The sequence below is a fragment of the Haemorhous mexicanus genome, chromosome 1 (assembly GCF_027477595.1).
Source record: "Haemorhous mexicanus isolate bHaeMex1 chromosome 1, bHaeMex1.pri, whole genome shotgun sequence".
Lineage (NCBI taxonomy): Eukaryota > Metazoa > Chordata > Aves > Passeriformes > Fringillidae > Haemorhous > Haemorhous mexicanus.
The window spans coordinates 136,318,342-136,335,153 of record NC_082341.1 but is presented as its reverse complement, the minus strand read 5'-3'; the positions used below and the strand labels follow the sequence as shown (position 1 = coordinate 136,335,153).

The 16,812-nt window shown below is 38.7% G+C and overlaps 1 protein-coding gene across 2 annotated transcripts in view; it reads left to right on the top strand.

Moving 5' to 3' along the window:
• The window catches only part of STK3 (serine/threonine kinase 3), a 141,419-nt gene that overhangs the window by 22,426 nt on the left and 102,181 nt on the right, over window positions 1-16,812 (top strand). For both annotated transcript variants that reach the window (XM_059864430.1, XM_059864440.1), the window contains exons 5-6: window positions 14,826-14,990; window positions 15,387-15,554. In XM_059864430.1, the coding sequence (XP_059720413.1) occupies window positions 14,826-14,990; window positions 15,387-15,554 (333 nt within the window). The remainder of the gene's footprint in view (window positions 1-14,825; window positions 14,991-15,386; window positions 15,555-16,812) is intronic.

Genomic DNA, 16,812 nt, shown 5'->3' with positions numbered 1-16,812 from the left:
TCTGTGAAGGAGTTGGTAAAGACACAGTTAATGCTGGCTGATGTACAGTTGGTTGGATGTGCTGAAAGGTTTATGTACAGACTTCCACACCAGAGGCTCTTCAAGCAAATACAGCTGTAATCTGGAGTAAATGGGAAGTTCTGTCACAGATGTGTAATTGTTTAAAATGTAAGAAAGAGGGTGTTTTGGCCTACTACATGGGTCTGTACTATCCTGCTTCAGAAAGAGGATAGAAATACTGGTGAGAGAAGTTGTATTCCTAGCGGTGGAAACTGGCAAAGACTTGAAAGGCTTTGTGGTACTGAGAAAATAAGCACAACTAAATGTGAAGAAATACATTTGGCTTGGTGAGGAAGGCAAAGTCTTTATATTCAGGTTCATGAGTGCTTGAGCTTAACTTTTAGAAATAGTTGAATAAGTAAAGTGGTTTTCAGAGGTTGCAGTGGTACCAAGGACACAGGAGAACTATGGAACTTAAAGAAGGTAACAAGGGTGGTCAGAAGCAAAGACTACTTCTCTAGAAGCAGGCAGCCAGGTGTGTTTGGATATTTCTGTGATGAGAAGAGGTACCTGGAGGGAGAGACATGGTCAAAGGTTTTGAAAACCATGTGTTGCACCAAAAAAGTAAAATATGGGTATCTTACTGTTTATTATAAAACAAGAGATCACTTGTCACAGTAGATGCAAAGCAAAGATTTTTTCTTTGCACATGATGATGAGGGTCACTGTGTAGTTACAGAAGTTCTTGTAGGTGCTGTGAGTTGATTTTCAAAATGCAGCTAAGTAAGACCAGGAAAAAATAACTGTGCACTCAAATGGGTAATGACTGGAGCAGGAAATCCATGTGCTTCAGATCTCTGGGAAGGCGAAGCAGGAAACTATCACAGTTTACTTGGCGTGTACTTATATTCAGGCAGGCTACCAGGCTGGACAGAATTTTCATCCTGGTGTAGAATAAGGAATGTTCTAGTACCTATAACAAAAAATAAGCAAAGCAAATTCCTCAATTTCTCCCTTGCTGTGCCTCTGTCTTACAAGTTTTGGAAGGTTTAGGCAGAGGCTTTGGATGTGTTTGAATGCTGTTGCTCTTTGTGGAACAGTGGCCTGATCACTCAGACTGTGTGTGATGAGAAGCTTGTGACTATTACTGGAATGAAGCTGCTTAAAGTACTTTTGCATTCTGTTGATGACCTTACATTTTATTTATTTATTTATTCATTAAATGGAAACAAAAAATTGTTTTGTGATAAGAAAATAAATATATTCACTTGCAAACATAGAGAGAGTTGTTTCTTATTTAATCAGAATATTTACTGAATACAGTCAGACACATAGAGTTATGTATTCTGCAACTTTCTTAAATTGTCAAATGAAGACTGTGGCTGGGCCAAAGAAAAGTTTATTTCCCACTTCTTCATATTTAAGGAAAAGAAATAGGGAAAGTAGAAGTAAGAACCCTTTAGTGCAATGGCCATTAGGATTATCATTTGAACTTCATCTTAAAGGGCTCTTCCAATCAAAATGATTCCAGGATCATTATTAAGTCAAGACATAGGAGAAGGTAGATTTCTCCTCCTGTTTGGGGAGGAAATGTTAATATGTATTTGCCTTTGTTACTTGTCTCTAAAACTAAGAATTTATTGATCATCTTCTGTTTTTGTGGTTTTGTTTTTCAAAAATTGTGTTTGTCTAGAAAGTGAATAACACTGGGCTTTTTTCCACTGTTCTAGTGGACCAAAGCCAAGGAAAACAGAATCCAAAGTTAGGGTAATTTTGAGTGACTGTTTGGAGCCCATTCATATGGAGAGGTTTTCAGCTTAGCGAGAGGAGGTTCTTGTCTAAGAGGCCTGAGCCATTAATTTGAAGTTAAGTGGACCCCCGCAATTCTGCCTGGAGTCTTCTAATGTGCCAGGCAGATCATCAGCACTTCAGCAAATCCATGGTGTTTGTTAGCTCGTCCAGGGTGTGGTGTTCATCAGTCCTGGGCAGCAAAGCTCAGATCTAGTTTTGTCTGCTTTTCTCAGAGACTAGTTTGGGAGGTACGTGTATCTTATGCATTCAGACTGTGGGTTGCTGCCTGGAAGGGCAGTTCTGCTGCTGTCTTCCAACCTGACTGATGTGTTCCTCCTGCCTTTTCCATGCCTCAGATGCAGTGATTGTCTGTGGCTGCAGGGTGATCTTCGATAAGCTTGAGGATATGATGGGGGAACTTCCTCTCTGTTCTGTCCTCCCCACCCCCTCATGAGCTAACTCTGGACTTACTGTGGCAGCACAGTGGCTTGATCTGATGCAAGGAATGAGCAGTGTGGAAAGGGAAGGAAGAACATGTCTGAGACTGACTTTCAGTGTCAATAGATGAGATAATTACAGTGTGAAGCAACACCCACTGGCTGCCCTTAACATAGGGGAGAATATTTACACACAACCAACCTTGTCTCTCTAATGATTATTGAGGGTGCATTTGCTCATCCAGTGATCATGATTAACTAAGTCATTATAATCCTCATTCTTTGGGGACCAAATTCAACTGAAACATACCAGGTAGTGGCTATGTTGTAAGTTTATCAGACAAAATTGTCTTATTTGGGTCAGTATTGTAAATAACAAGTGTAGGAATGGATAGTTGCTCAGGTACTGTGCAGTTGGGCCCAGAGATTGTGCATTTCATATCTAAAATGATTTCCTTTACATGCCAGTTTATCAGTTACATATATAATGCCTCATGTACTCTTAGCTTCTGCCATGTTTTCTTAGCAAATTACTTTTTTCTGTGTGTTTAAGCTCCACTAATTCAAGTGAATAGTGTATCCAAATCTCTGGATGCTGTATTTAAATGTCCTGCTGGATTTGCTTTCTCTTTATGTAAATGGATCTTTTGTTATCTGGGCTAAAGGCATTTTGCTCCTAAGGATGTTGTTTTGCAGTTTTAAGCAGTCCGGTTTCTCAGTAATTTCACAGTTAAATTATTTCCAATTTGTAGGCCTTTGCTTCACTAAAGTTCATGTGATTATTAGCTGTAAAGCAGCTATCTTCCTCAGTTGAACCCACTGGATTAATTAGTACCCAGGCAGTCCATACACAAAGACTGAAATTCCTTCTGCACTGGCTCACTTGCTTATCTCATCTTGGTGTCCATGGGCAGGTCCATCCTGGCTTTGCTGCTGACCATGTTCAGGTCAGTGGGCCTTTCAGGTGATGTATTGACCCAGTGGGCTAATCAGCTGTGTTGCTCTTCAGAGGCTGAGCTTTAGGCCAACATTCTTAAATTACTTTTCTCTGCAGGTTGAGGAAAAGGAGAAAAGAACTTGATCACAAATGTCTTATTGCCTTATTCTGCATTTAATCTTACAAAGCAGGGTAGCTTATACTAGCTTCTGCAATGCAATGCTGAGATTATCCAGTCCTTGTCTAATAAAATTCTTACTATGGCTCTGAATTATTGGCTGTTATATAAATGCTGGGAATTATTTTTCCTTAGTTCTTCAGAGTAGCATTATAAGTTCCTTAAAAAATGGATTGTACTGTCTGACTCTCAGAATGATAGACCTTTCTTTCAACCTTGCATTAAACTGTGTTTATCTGCTTGGAAATTTGCTCATGAAGATTACTTTTTTTCCCTGAGCTGAAAAATCTTTGTATGTCAGAAATAAGATGCAAGTTGTGTGTTGGCTAATTTTTATAAAAGAAAAGGAAGCTTGAACTACACTGGTATTCATCAATTTCCAAAATAACTGTGTATGTATTACATGCAACTACAGTTGACCAAAAGCATTCAGAAATAGGGAAGTTTCAAAACAAAGACTGGCCATGCAGTGTCCTCTGGTAAATGTGCTTTGGGGTACACTAACTGTACTCTCTTCCCTTTTTTCTACAGTGTTAGTAGATCATGCTCACTCAATGAGGACTAATATGCTAATAAATTATACATCCTCCGAAGTCCTGTGTTTATTTCTAAAATACTATAACAATTGCTCTGAAGACAGAATTATCTCTCCCCAAACTTTATCTGACCTTCTTCTTCCCATTAAAAGAAGTACTGTTATTAGCTTGTGCCATGAACATCTATAAGTCAGTTCTAAGAATTTGATTCCTGGATGATTTCTATATTTCTTTGATTTCCTACAGGTGCATAAAATGTTGGAGTTCATTTTGAGGGCTGTCTTAAAACTAGCCATGTAATACTAAAATACTCATTATCATATAATTCACTTTCTGTTTAAAAAGTGTAGTTCTTGGAAGAAAGCTTACAAAATACTACTTGAGTTCTAATGGTTGTATTTGCTGGGTTTCACAATGTTTATATTTGCTACTGATCTCTTTGCAGTCAGGTCACTGCTAAAAGATGAGAGAGACTATGGTATGTTGAGGAGCAGATGGGATTTTTACATTTTTTTCTGATCTGAAAAGACTGGTTAGTTGAACAGTCAACAGATCTCCTCCTTACCCATGTTTCAGAAAACAAATCTGTGGAACTTCTGGGAGAATAGCAGAAGTTGCATCTGTGGTTTGAACTCAGTCATTCATTTTTCAAACTGAGCTGCTAATGATTTTTCATTTAAAAAATTGTTAGAATTACTCAATAAAAGCAGCAGCTTTTTTTCACTCTTGTAAATAATTTTCAGTTAGTGCCAGTTTTAAGTTGCTCAAACAATGAAATGACCGTGTAAACATAGAATATGAAGAAATTTTTAATAAAATCTTGCAATAAAAGTTAGCTGTTTAAATGAATGTTTAATCAGTCATCTACTGGTACCCTGTATGTAGCTTGAGTCACAAAACACACAAAATCTTATTCCTGTTGTAATAAGGGGTGGAAGTTTCACCTTTTTGCCTCCCCACACTGCTCTTTCCTCTCAAAAGAACCCCATCATTTTTTGCCTTGGAGAGACAGAAATATCAGCTGAATTTTTAATGTGTTTCCAGTTTGAGTCAATCTCTCTGCATATAAAGGTATAATCTGGGCAATAAAATTTGTCTCCATTCAAGGAGTTGAGCCAAGTTTCATTATGGTCTTCCATGTCTATTTTATTTTACAATAAAAGAGTCTTGAAAGTTTAGATGGGTTTGTTGCTATATATTATTGTGGTGAGGAAGTGGATGAAATGTAGAAAAACTGCAGGTAAAAGAAAGGCTGCTGTTTTGAATGTGGATGTTTATTTTAGAGGTGGTAAGGAAAGAGGTGAACAGTGTGCCACTGATTTGGAATAATCCAGTTAGTGTTTAGGACCTTTTTCAGATCAGATTTAACAACCTGAAAAGTGGGAGACTCAACAAAAAAAGTGGAGTCTCTTTCTCCAGCCCTGTGAACTTTTATTCTTGTATGCTCAGTGAGGATTGTTTTGGTTTGTTCTAGCCCCTCTAGTCCAGTTCTAGCTGGACTCTCCAATTTGTCAGCCTTTCTTTTATGGCAGCCTGGAACAGGGCACTATGCTCCAGATTTGTGTTCACAAATGCTAAATAGAGGGGGATTTTCACTTGACCTGACTGTGCTTTCCTACTGAAGGCCAGCCTACGGTTAGGGTGTATTGCTGATGTTGCTGACTGATGTGCAACTTGTCTTCTGGAGCCACCCAGAGCCTTTTGTGGAGGAATGTTCCCTGTCACATGGATTCTCAGTCAGTACTGGTCATGGCATGGGGTGGTTCTCTCCTGGGTGGGACTCTGCCGTTGTTGAACTGCTGTATTTGTTGTCAAGCTAATTCTTCCAGCTTGTTGAGATCCCTCCACATGGCCCTCTACAGCTCTGCTGTGTCTGTTAGTGTATTGGCTTTTTCCACCTTGTTTCATGTCATCCACAAACCACGATGGGGTGTGTTCTTCCTCGTTGTTCAGGTTGTTGATCATGATGTGGGGAGTATTCACCCTATGATCAGTCTCTGAGAACATTGCTTATAGCTGGCTCTTGGTTACATGTTAAACCGCTGCTGAGCTTGGCAGTTCAGCTGGTTGTTCCTCTGCATCTTCTCCACAATTCCCCAGATTTACTTAAAAATATATATTGGATGCTGCCAACAGCCTTGCTAAAGTGAGATGAAATGACATCCTCAGCTTTCTCTTCATCCTTATAAGAAAGTGACCAGGTTAATTTAGTGTCATTTCTTTCTGGTTAACTTATGCTGGCTTTTTCCAGTCACTATTTTATCGTTTGTGTCTCTAAAAACACATACAAAGTTAGCTTCTCTGTGGATTTGCCCCATAATATCTTGGGGTCTGAGAATGCGCTCATCAGCCTGTAGTTCCTCAGGTCGTTCTTCTTGCCCATTTTGAAGATAATGGTATTGCAAGGGACACACTGATTGCTATAACCTTTTAAAGTTGATAAGAGATAGCCTTGAGTTGGCATTAGCCAGCTCCTTGACACCTTTGGATGTATCTTATCTGTTCTCATGGACTTGTATTTGTCCAATTTATTAGAGTAATTCTTAACTTGTTCCATTTTGCTACTAGGCAGAGACAACCGAGAGTCAGAGAAACCCTATTAAAGACTGATGCAAGGAACATGTTTGAGAGATTTCTCCATAGCTTGTCAACAGATTGACCACTCAACACAAAGTCTTTCTTATTTATCGTCCTTCCGCCACTTCTGCCACTTCCTTCTCCCTATACAATCTAATTGCTGTCTTCTGTTTTGCTCTCCAGATTCAAGTCCACCCTATTCTTGGCCTTTGAGATTCAACTCTTTACTATCCAGGCAGTGCTTCTTTATTTATCTTTAGTAATCTGTTTTTGTGCTTTGCATGTCTTATTTTCTGCACTTTAGCTCAGTTATGAGTTCTTAGTTTGTTCAAGATGGCCTCCTGCTGTATTTACTTGCCTGTTTTCATACTTACAGGAGGTTGCCCTTTATGCTCAGCCAGCTCTTTGTTGGCTTATAAGATTGCATAGGGTCTCTCTTGGTGATGCGGTCAGACCCAGTGGGGGTGGTATGAGCAGGTGGGTAGCTTGTGAGCCAAGTGATCTGTTAGCAAATGCATTCCCTATGATGGTAAAGTTGGTTTTAAACAGTGGCAACTCAGATAAGTGCTTCCTCTTAGAGAGGCATACAGTTGTATTGTTTTAGCAGACCTGTGTTAGGGACTTCCAGTGCAGTTCTTGACCTTATACTTGTCAGAAGAGGACTTTGTACAACCAAAGTAACTACACTGGTGCTGATCACAGCTGTGTGTTGGCATGCCAAAGCATGTGCTACTGAATCATAGTTAAAATCTGCACTTAGTGCAGTGCTAAAGGGGTTCTGTTCTTTTCTGCTTTACTTCTAAGGTTGTGCTCAACATCTGGTTCAGTATTCTGTAGATATCTTATAGGAAGCTGGGACTTTTTAATGGAGGGCTGTAGAATCTGATTTCCATATTCTGATCAGTTCTTGATCTGCCTGTGTCTACGTATTAGTGTTAGCTAGTGTTAAGCAAGAGATTTCCTGCAGTAGTTTTTCCTATGAGCTGCTAGGTATGTTTTAGATAGTATTATGCTGCTGCTAGGCTGTAGTAATTTTCAAACTACATATAGAAGACTGATGGGTTAGCATTATCTTTAATAATCCAGTATAAAAATGCTAATTTAACGGAAAGAAAAGATGAGGTCTCTTGTATATTGTATTCAAGAAATATTATGAAAGTTATGTTACTTTTTTTAAAACATAACTTTTTAAAAGTTATGTTATTTATCTTAAAAAATAGTAACTCCGATCATCACCTGTACAGTGAATATTTGTTGTTATATTTGTTGCAGCATATTTTCTGTATGATTTTATGTGCAGCTTGGGTCTTATAGTAGTGAGTTCTTACTCTGTCCATTACTGTAATATTGAGGTGTCTCCTTAGATAATATAGGATTAGGTGAAGGTTATCTGGCAGACTTAGACCAAACCTTGTTGTCCTAAGTAATGCCATGATTTGGTGCTTTACTCCAAGACAGAGGCTGTGATTTTGTTTGAGGAGCACTATCTTTATTCATAGCATATACATCTGCTCAAAAAGAGTCTAGTTGCTCAATCTTTGCCCTGAAAGGGAGGCTCAAGGAAAGCAATTTCAGGACAGTGTAGTTTTTAACAGGTAGTGGGAATTAAAATCTAGGATTGGCTTCAGGCTAGAGCTGTAACTTGAACAACTCCTTTTCTCTCTGAAGATTTCTGCCTACTTCCTAAGTTAGATGAGAAATACTACAAACAGGAAGGGTATTGTGGGAACTGTCATCTCTTCTTCCCTGCTTATTTGCCCTTCTCTCCTGATCTCAGGTTTTTTCTTAGTCCAGCCTTGCCTTCATGTAAATGAAAAATAGGAGAGGTGTGTGATGGTGATAGGATGTGAAATGTTCGAGCTTCATAGCTTCTGGTGGAAGAATGGCTTCTTTATTTGCCATAAGAGTGGACCTACCCAATGTGTTCAATCTAATCAGAGTGTTTAGGTGAAGTAATCTGATACTTCCTGGAAGTATCAGATTTAATGTGCATGTATTAGTGTAAAAAGAGCAGCTGGGAATGGACTTAGTCAGTTAAACAATTGAGCTGACCCAGACCACTTTAGAGGGGCCTCAGGAAGGAGAATGTGTGCAGGAGAACCTGTGGATGAGCTGTCCCAACAGCTGCATGGATTAGGTGGTGTGTGATGGACTGGATAAAGGCAGCCCTCAGTCTCCCTTGTGTGTGGCATCTGTATCCAGTTAGATATAAATATGTGAATTAGATGTCTCTTATAGTCTCCTAATAGATGTGGAACACTAGAATATGCTGCTTTGTTCCAGATTTTGATTTTTAAGATTGGCTTAATGTGTAATGTATTTTATGTAGGCTGTAGAGTTGTTCACCTTTATCGTTCACATTCTTTTAATATATAATCTGCATGTGGCTTTGATGGTGAAGGGTTAGAAGCTGTTCCATGGCTGACTCTTATTTAGAGGGTAGCACCAACCTTTCAAAGGGACATCATACAGGATTAGAACTAGCCTAAGATACCAAACGGATAAATGTTCCACAAGGTTTTAAGTGAGGATCTTGACATGAACAGAACTCAGAAACGAAGCAGAAAGATTATGACTGTGAGATTATACTAAGGTGCAAGGTATAGAGCTGTGCTGATGGAAGAACGATGCTATGCATGGAAAATTTCAGAATAAAATAGACCAACTTGTTTACAGGAAAAGTACTGCCCATACAGACTGATCAGGAATAGAAGAGTGTCAGAACCATACATCTAGATCAGGATGGCAACATTGTCCGGAACATAGTTTTATATTAATATGAAATAGTTTTGTTTCTTTTAATTGTTCTGTGTCATGATTATCAATGGCGTTGCATGAATGTCAACATCAAACTACTTCTAGAACTAGAGAGTACTGGGTATTGAGTAGATGGCAAGTTGTGTGCTGTGACAAAGCATGTTATGGTCTGGTTCTGTACTCAACTGTTTGTATGTTGGAAGTTGCTTGTAAGGACACAGGCACTACACTACCTGGACAGTGACTTTTAACCATGCTTGTGAGGATAGATTCTGATTTAGAGTAAAAAAGGGAGGAGTCATAATTAGGAAGCATTTTGATGTGGATTTTAAGAGTTTATTTGTGGTTTTGTGAATAAATGAATAGCTGTAGGATCTTTGGATCTGTTTTTATGTACTTTGGTCCCTTGTTACTTCCAACAATTGGTAGGCTATAAAAGTGTCCTCCATTTATTTCCCCAAATTCCATAAAAGTGTCCTCCACTTATTTCCCAAAATTCCATCAGGTTTGCATTAGTTTGTGTGTCAGCTAGTCTCTATGCTGTAAAGAAGAACTCTATGTTATTTTTTGTCATGTTAAAAAAAAAAAAAAAAATCAGTATTTCCCCTCCTCTGGACACATTCTCATCCTTTACTCTCATTCTTCAGCTATGGGGCCCAGAGCAGCACACAGAGCTCAAGGCAAGGCTGCACCAAGGCTGTACAGCAGGACAGTCACCTCTGTGAGCAGCTGAGGATGCTGAGTCTGATGCACCCCAAGAAGGGGTTTGTCCTCTGGGCTGCAAGGATGCATTGTTGGCTCCTGCTGAGCCTGCTGCTGACCAGCACAGACAGATCCCTCCTGTAGGGCTGCTCTTGAGCCACTACTCTCCCAATTTATGCTTGTCCCTGTGATACCCGTCCCAGATGTAGAATCTGTCATTCAGACTTGTTTGGTTTCATCCTGTTCATCACTGCCCTGTGCCTCATTCTGTCCAAATCCCTCTGCAAGGCTTTTCATTCAAACAGCATCTCCCACTTTGGTATCCTCAGCAAACTTTACTAATGGTGCATTCAATTCCTGCATCCAGATTATTGATAAAAGTACTGAACAAAACTAGCCCTAGAATTGAGGGTACAGCACTGGTGACAGGTCAACAGCCTGATGTAACTCCATTTACTACAATGCTTTGAGCCCTGCCTTTCGGCCTCCAGCTCGCTGCGTATCCACTAATCTTGCAGAAGGATGCCATGAGGTATCATAAGCCTTACTTAAATAAAAACCAGTGGGTGGGTGACCTTATCATAGAAAGGTATCAAATTAAACAGGACTTTCTCTTTGTGAACCCATGTTGACAGTGCCTGATGATCTCATTGTTCTTTGGAAGCCTTTCAGTAGTACCTAGTATGATGCTCTCCATCAGTTTTGTAGAAACTGAGATCAGACTAACATACACATAGATTCCTAGGCCTTCCCTCATGCCCTTTTTGTAAACTGGAATAACGCTCCCTAGCTTTCAGTCAGCAGGGACCTCAGCTGCTAATTTTTCAAGAACTAAAGCTAGTGATTTTACCTCCTTAGGAACACACACTTGCCTTTTGTTCAGACAGTTAACTAACTTACTTATTCTTTCGTAGTGATATATTTTGGATTTTGTTTATTTTGGGATGATATTCAAACTTTAAATATAGACAAGTCACCTAAAACAAATCACCCGTGATTTATTCAAATTGGTGTAAAATGCACCTAATTTTGTTGTATGGACTTGTAAATTATATTAATACAGAATCATTGAATGGTTGATGTTGGAATGTACCTCTGGAGGTCATCTGGCCCAACCAGCCTGCTAAAGAAAGGCCATCTAGAGTTGTCTGCCCAGGGCCATTTCTGCATGGTTTTCAAGGAGGGAGACTCCACAACTTCCCTGGGTAACCTGTTCCAGTGCTTAGTCACACTGACAGTAAAAAGTCTTCTGCTGTTTTGAGGGAACCTCCTGTGTTTGAGAATGTGTCCATTGCCTCTGTTCCTGTCACTGGGCACCAGTGAAAGGTGAAAAGAGCCTGACTTCATCCTTTTTGCACCTTCCCTTCAGTTATTTGCATGCATTAAAAAAATTCCCCCGAGCTTTATCTTCTCCAGGCTAAACAGTCCCAGTGTCAGTTTCTCCTCCTGGGAGAGATGTTCCAGTCCCTTGGTCATCTTTGTTAAGTCTCTGTGGTGTGTCCATGTCTCTCATACTGAGGAGGCCAGAAGTGGACCCAGCACTCCAGGGGTGGCATCAGCAATTGTGGAGCAGAAGGGAAGGATCACTCACCTTCCTGCACCTCCTGGCAACTTTATCTCATGCAGCCCAGGATACTATTTGCTTTTTGACAGGCAGTGTACAAAATACTTAAATACCATTAATGTGCGCAAAAACCTCTGCACAAGATGGTTCTGGTCTGCAGGAACAACATAATGAAACTTTTAAAACAATGCTTAGTGCATCCAATAAGGGAAGAAAAGGTGTACTGCATTTAACTATGCAGTATAGCTCAGCTGCAATACTGCATAGCTAAATAGTGTTTCTGTCTTTAGAAGTATACCTGTGGAGAACTTTGTAATTTATGTGCTTTCACTGTTATGCATAGATGATATGTGTTCTGCAAAAAGTTTAAATGGCACAAAAATAATGAAATTAATGATTTTGAAATCTTTTTTTTTAATAATTTTTTTTTTGTGGTGATTGTATGGTAAAGTTCAATATGGCAGTGCATTGTTTTCTGAAAAGGTAATTTTGTCTAGAGAAGGTGAGTGTACTTTCTTTGCTTCTTGTGTAAGGCTGGAAACTCATTGCATCCTTCTAAATAATATTAGGTATTAAAGCCAAACATTTTGTCTGAGTATTATTGTGCACATACTTGCCCATGTTCAGCAACAATATAAGCAGAAGTGATTTTAGTGACTGCATTGTGTTATATAGATGATGGTTATATGAAGCACAAGTAGATAAGTCTAGGATGTCTGGAGCTGGAATTGATGTGTCTTGGAACAGCATAAATCTGCTCTTCCTTTTTTCCTGCGCTTTCGTGTTACTGCTGTTTGTGATAAACATGACTTGTGCTCTCTGTGTGCTTCTTGGGGTGGTATTCACTTCTCTGGGCTTTTTTGACCACTTTGTGTATTTGGATGTGTAAATGCTTTGTTCTTATGTAATATTTAGCCATGGTAGAGCTTTGCTTTGCTGAGGGTCCCCAGGTAGTGCATCAGGCTGCAGTACTCCAGCATTCTCTTTTGGTTTGCTGGATTCTCTCCCTCCATAGTTTATTTGCCTGCTTTTGGTTTCAGTCTTCCATTAGCCTCTCCTTTTGAGAGCTGGACTTTCCCATGCAGACTTTTCCATCTAGAGCTGATGATCCAAAGATCTATATGTGGTTAATTTTTCAAGAACTATAGCTAGGTGTTTACCTCTTTAGAAGCACAACATATTGAAGAGTGATCTCTGCCATATTCTCTAAGCACCATTTTTCATAATACTTGTTTCTAGATGAAAGTGGGAGGGAAGTTGTATGCCTATCTTGCTACGTTTGTCAGTACTCAGGGTCATTTTCTGTTGCATGTTCAGGATTAGCTGCATGGAAGGCTTTGGAGATTCAGGACATTGTATTGTTTCTGAAATTGGGTGGATTTGATAAAGTTTGGGCAGCAAGTGTTACACTTAGCATGTCTTAAACCATTCAAGATACAGTGTTTAATAGCAAGGGTTTAAATTGCCTGAAGTGTGAGTCTGCCAATAATCACAGTTTTAGAGATTCACCATAGAATTTTTAGCTCACATAATGAGGATTGTTTCTTTCTCCAAATATCTTTTTGACCATACTTAAGTTTATCTTACAGTTGATTTAAAGTCTCTTCTTGCTTGACTCCAGATCAAGCAGGTGGTTTTACTCCCATGGCACAATGCCAGGAAAGTTGTCTTTTTTGAACTGTGTGTAAGAGGGTTTTCAGTTCTTCTGGCATGCAGGCCTTTGAAGCAGCATAGCAGTCAGCATAAAGTAGCACAAATAAAGGCTTTGAGCAGTGTGCTGCTGAATAGAAACACTGAAAGATCTCAGAGATAAATGGTGGGCAAGGAATGCATAATGCACAGCAGAGGCGGTAACTGCTTGGCTTGGAGCTAATATACCACCATCAATTTCATCCTCTGCTCCCACAGGGAAAAGTTTATAAAAGTCTCTGGAACTGTTGAGGTATATCAGCACAATCACTCTTTTGAAAGCAATGCCAATTTGAGCAGCAGCTACTCTGCTTTGTTCTTCTTTACTATGCCATGAGTTGAATCCAGGAACTGTTTTGTTGGAAAAATAATTTGGCAGACAGGTTTGTTTTCAACTAGAATCTGTCTGTTATAGTTGTTCAGTGGAAGAAGGGCTGAGACACTGTGAATTACTGCTGTACGTTGCAGGGAAGGGAGGGACTGGAGCTTGGGACTGCTCTTTAAATAAATGTGTAGCTGTGCCCTTGGGCTCCACACCTAGGTTTTGTGAGACTGGATAGAAGCTGCAACAGGGAAGTGGTTCTGTTTGTTAAATAATTAAAACTTGTGAGCAGCTCAGGTGCTGATAATCTTGCTGACTAATATTTTTTTCCTTTTTGTTGATTCATTCTTTTGGCTTAGAGTGATCACGAATGGATTTTTTTGTTTCTTATGGGCTTTTGGTGGTGTCTGCTTTTTGGAGGAAGGTGTAGATGTCTACCAACACTTTCAGAACTGAAACTGGAAGGAATTGCTAGTGCTTAATTTATTTTCTGTGTAGGATTGGAAAAGTAGAGGAAAGAGGGGAAAAATGCAACCCAGCATTGCAGCCAAATCAGAGTATTCATCTTCACTTTTCTAGTTTCTTGCGTTTTTGAGAATGTGTAAGGTTCATTTTAGTTCTTCTATTGAAGCATCAGTGTACTGTAATTACTTGGCATTTCAGTTGTATGAATAGTTTTTGTATTTCCTTGAGCAGTTGCATCACATGGAATGAGTTATATATATGTGCGTGTTTGTGCTTTTATTCAAGAACAAATGCTGATGAAAACCTGAGAAGTGTTCTCAAGGGGGTCTGGTACCTAAAAAAGAGACTCTTGCTGTTTCTCTGGTAACACTTGTTCAGGAGCTTATGTGTTCCTGAACAAGTGTTATGTGTTCCTATTTTGTTGATCTAAAGTGATGAAGATAACTGCTAGCTGATGACTTACTCAAGAGTTTGTGTTATTTATGAAGCAATAATACAAAATATGTCTCAGTTTTTTCACTCTGTTGTGTTTTCTTTCATACTGAAATGTCTGTCATCTTTTTGCCAGCTGACTTGCAATTTATTGTAGCATTTGTGATGGCATGTGACTCTGCACTATATTAGAGTTAAGAGAAGCATTTTGGCCTGCCAAGTCTACACAATATCTTTTTTCTCTATAAGTTGGCATTTAATAATTTATTTTTTATTTGGGTTTTTTGGCTTTAAAACGGAAGTTTTTCTGGTCTGTTAAAAAAAAAAGTCAAGCATTGTGCTCCTTACAGTAATCACTATGAAATGGTCATGATTTAAATAAGTCAAATATATGGACATTATGTATATACCTGAAAGTGGTTTTATGTTTTCTTGCAGCTAACAGAAGATGAAATTGCAACTATTTTGAAATCTACTCTTAAAGGACTTGAATACTTGCACTTTATGAGAAAAATACATAGAGATATAAAAGCTGGAAACATCCTTCTTAACACTGAGGGACATGCAAAATTAGCTGATTTTGGGGTGGCTGGCCAGTTAACAGTAAGTAACTGTGGGAAGATAATTTTAAAATGCTATAGTGCTCCCAACCTTATTCTTTCACCTTTGTCTTCTGCCTTGAGTTTTGTGTCTGAGCAGTGTCGCTGCCACTAGGGTAGTGGCAGAACTAACATTCTTTATCATGGTGAGTATTTAATGTGCTGCAGGGCTATTTAGTTTTTAGTTGTTTGTTTTTATAGCCCAGTGTATCAAGTGCCCTTTAAATTTTAGTATGAGGTTTATTGTCACCTCTTTGGGCTCTGTAGGCTGATGGGCTGAATCTGTTTGGTATTAATTGGAAGTCACTACCATTTGACCTTTGAGTGGATATAGAATTGTTATAAAAATAATCTGAAAATAAGCATCTCTGGTTTAATTTCATAAATAATATGATTACAGGATACCATGGCAAAACGTAATACTGTTATCGGAACTCCATTTTGGATGGCTCCTGAAGTCATACAAGAGATTGGCTATAACTGTGTGGCAGACATCTGGTCCCTTGGTATAACTTCAATAGAAATGGCTGAAGGAAAGCCTCCATATGCTGATATTCACCCAATGAGGGTAAGTGTGTTGGTGGCATTTTTTATTTGTTGTATTAAAAAAAACCAACCCTCAAACCCACAAAACATTCAAAACCCCCTAATAGTGAAATCATAAAGCTGTATGTTTATGAATAGAGATTTTAATACTAACAGTTTTTACTTTCTGTATTGCTTTCTCTTGACTTCAGTTTGCCTGTGTTTTAACAGATTTCTGTAAGGTTTCAGAATGCCTGTATCTCCACTTGAGAGGGAGCTGCAGCAGGATGCTGTTAATTGGCTTTGGGGTGATATATGGAATCTGTTTAATACTGCACTTGGGAGATTTGTATCACCAAGAGTCAGTCTGCTTTTGAAAGGCAGTTTTGAAATAAAGGTGACCTAAGGAAGAATTCCAAACTGTCCTATGGGACCAGTGCTAATATTATTATTATTAGTTACACCTGACAGCTTTTATTTATTAGTGACTCCTAAAGTCTCTTAATGAATGAGTTTACTTTTTGCAAAATATAAATAGCATTAGTTGCTTTATGAGGAGTAGCAATTACAAAGGAATTACTTGGAGAGGCTAATGGGGAACAATGTGTATCTAGGGATAACTTGATGCTGTTAGTCATGCTGCCATTATTTTGTAATGAGCTATAGAACAGCTGTGCCAATTGCACTGAGCATCAATAAATGCTCCATTCTTTAATTGTTTAAACCCCATTTTGAATTAAGAAGGCACTTTATGTTGCTTAAAGCATACCTTTCTCCAGAAAAATCTTAGCAATTTGCCACAAAATTGTCATGTATACTAAATTATTTTATTCAGTTTTATTTTGCTGGTGCCTCATGTGTCAGAACTTAATATAAAGAAACCACACTATAGAAAGAGAAGGTGCTGTTCATATACAATTACTGTAAGGTGATGCACATCTGAATTCAAGTGTATTTAGTGCTATTTTTGTTTGTGGGGTTCTTGATTTTTGGTTGTGTGTGCTCTTTGGATGAGAGATGTTTCCTGAGATTTCTGTTAAAGCTAGTGAGTGATTTTCATTTAGAAACATTACATAATCTTGGAAGCAAAGTTTTAATAGTTTTCCTGCATATTTTTCTTCCATGTAATTAACTGTTTTAAAATTACAATTCAAACGAAAAATACTCAGGTGAAAGCTGAGAACAAAATAAGTATCTCTGGAGCTGGATTTTGATGGGAATTTAGGATGAAATAAGCTGTAAAAATATTTTGAAGAATGATTGGTGACAAATTAGCTACACTTGATCATGCTGGGATTTTT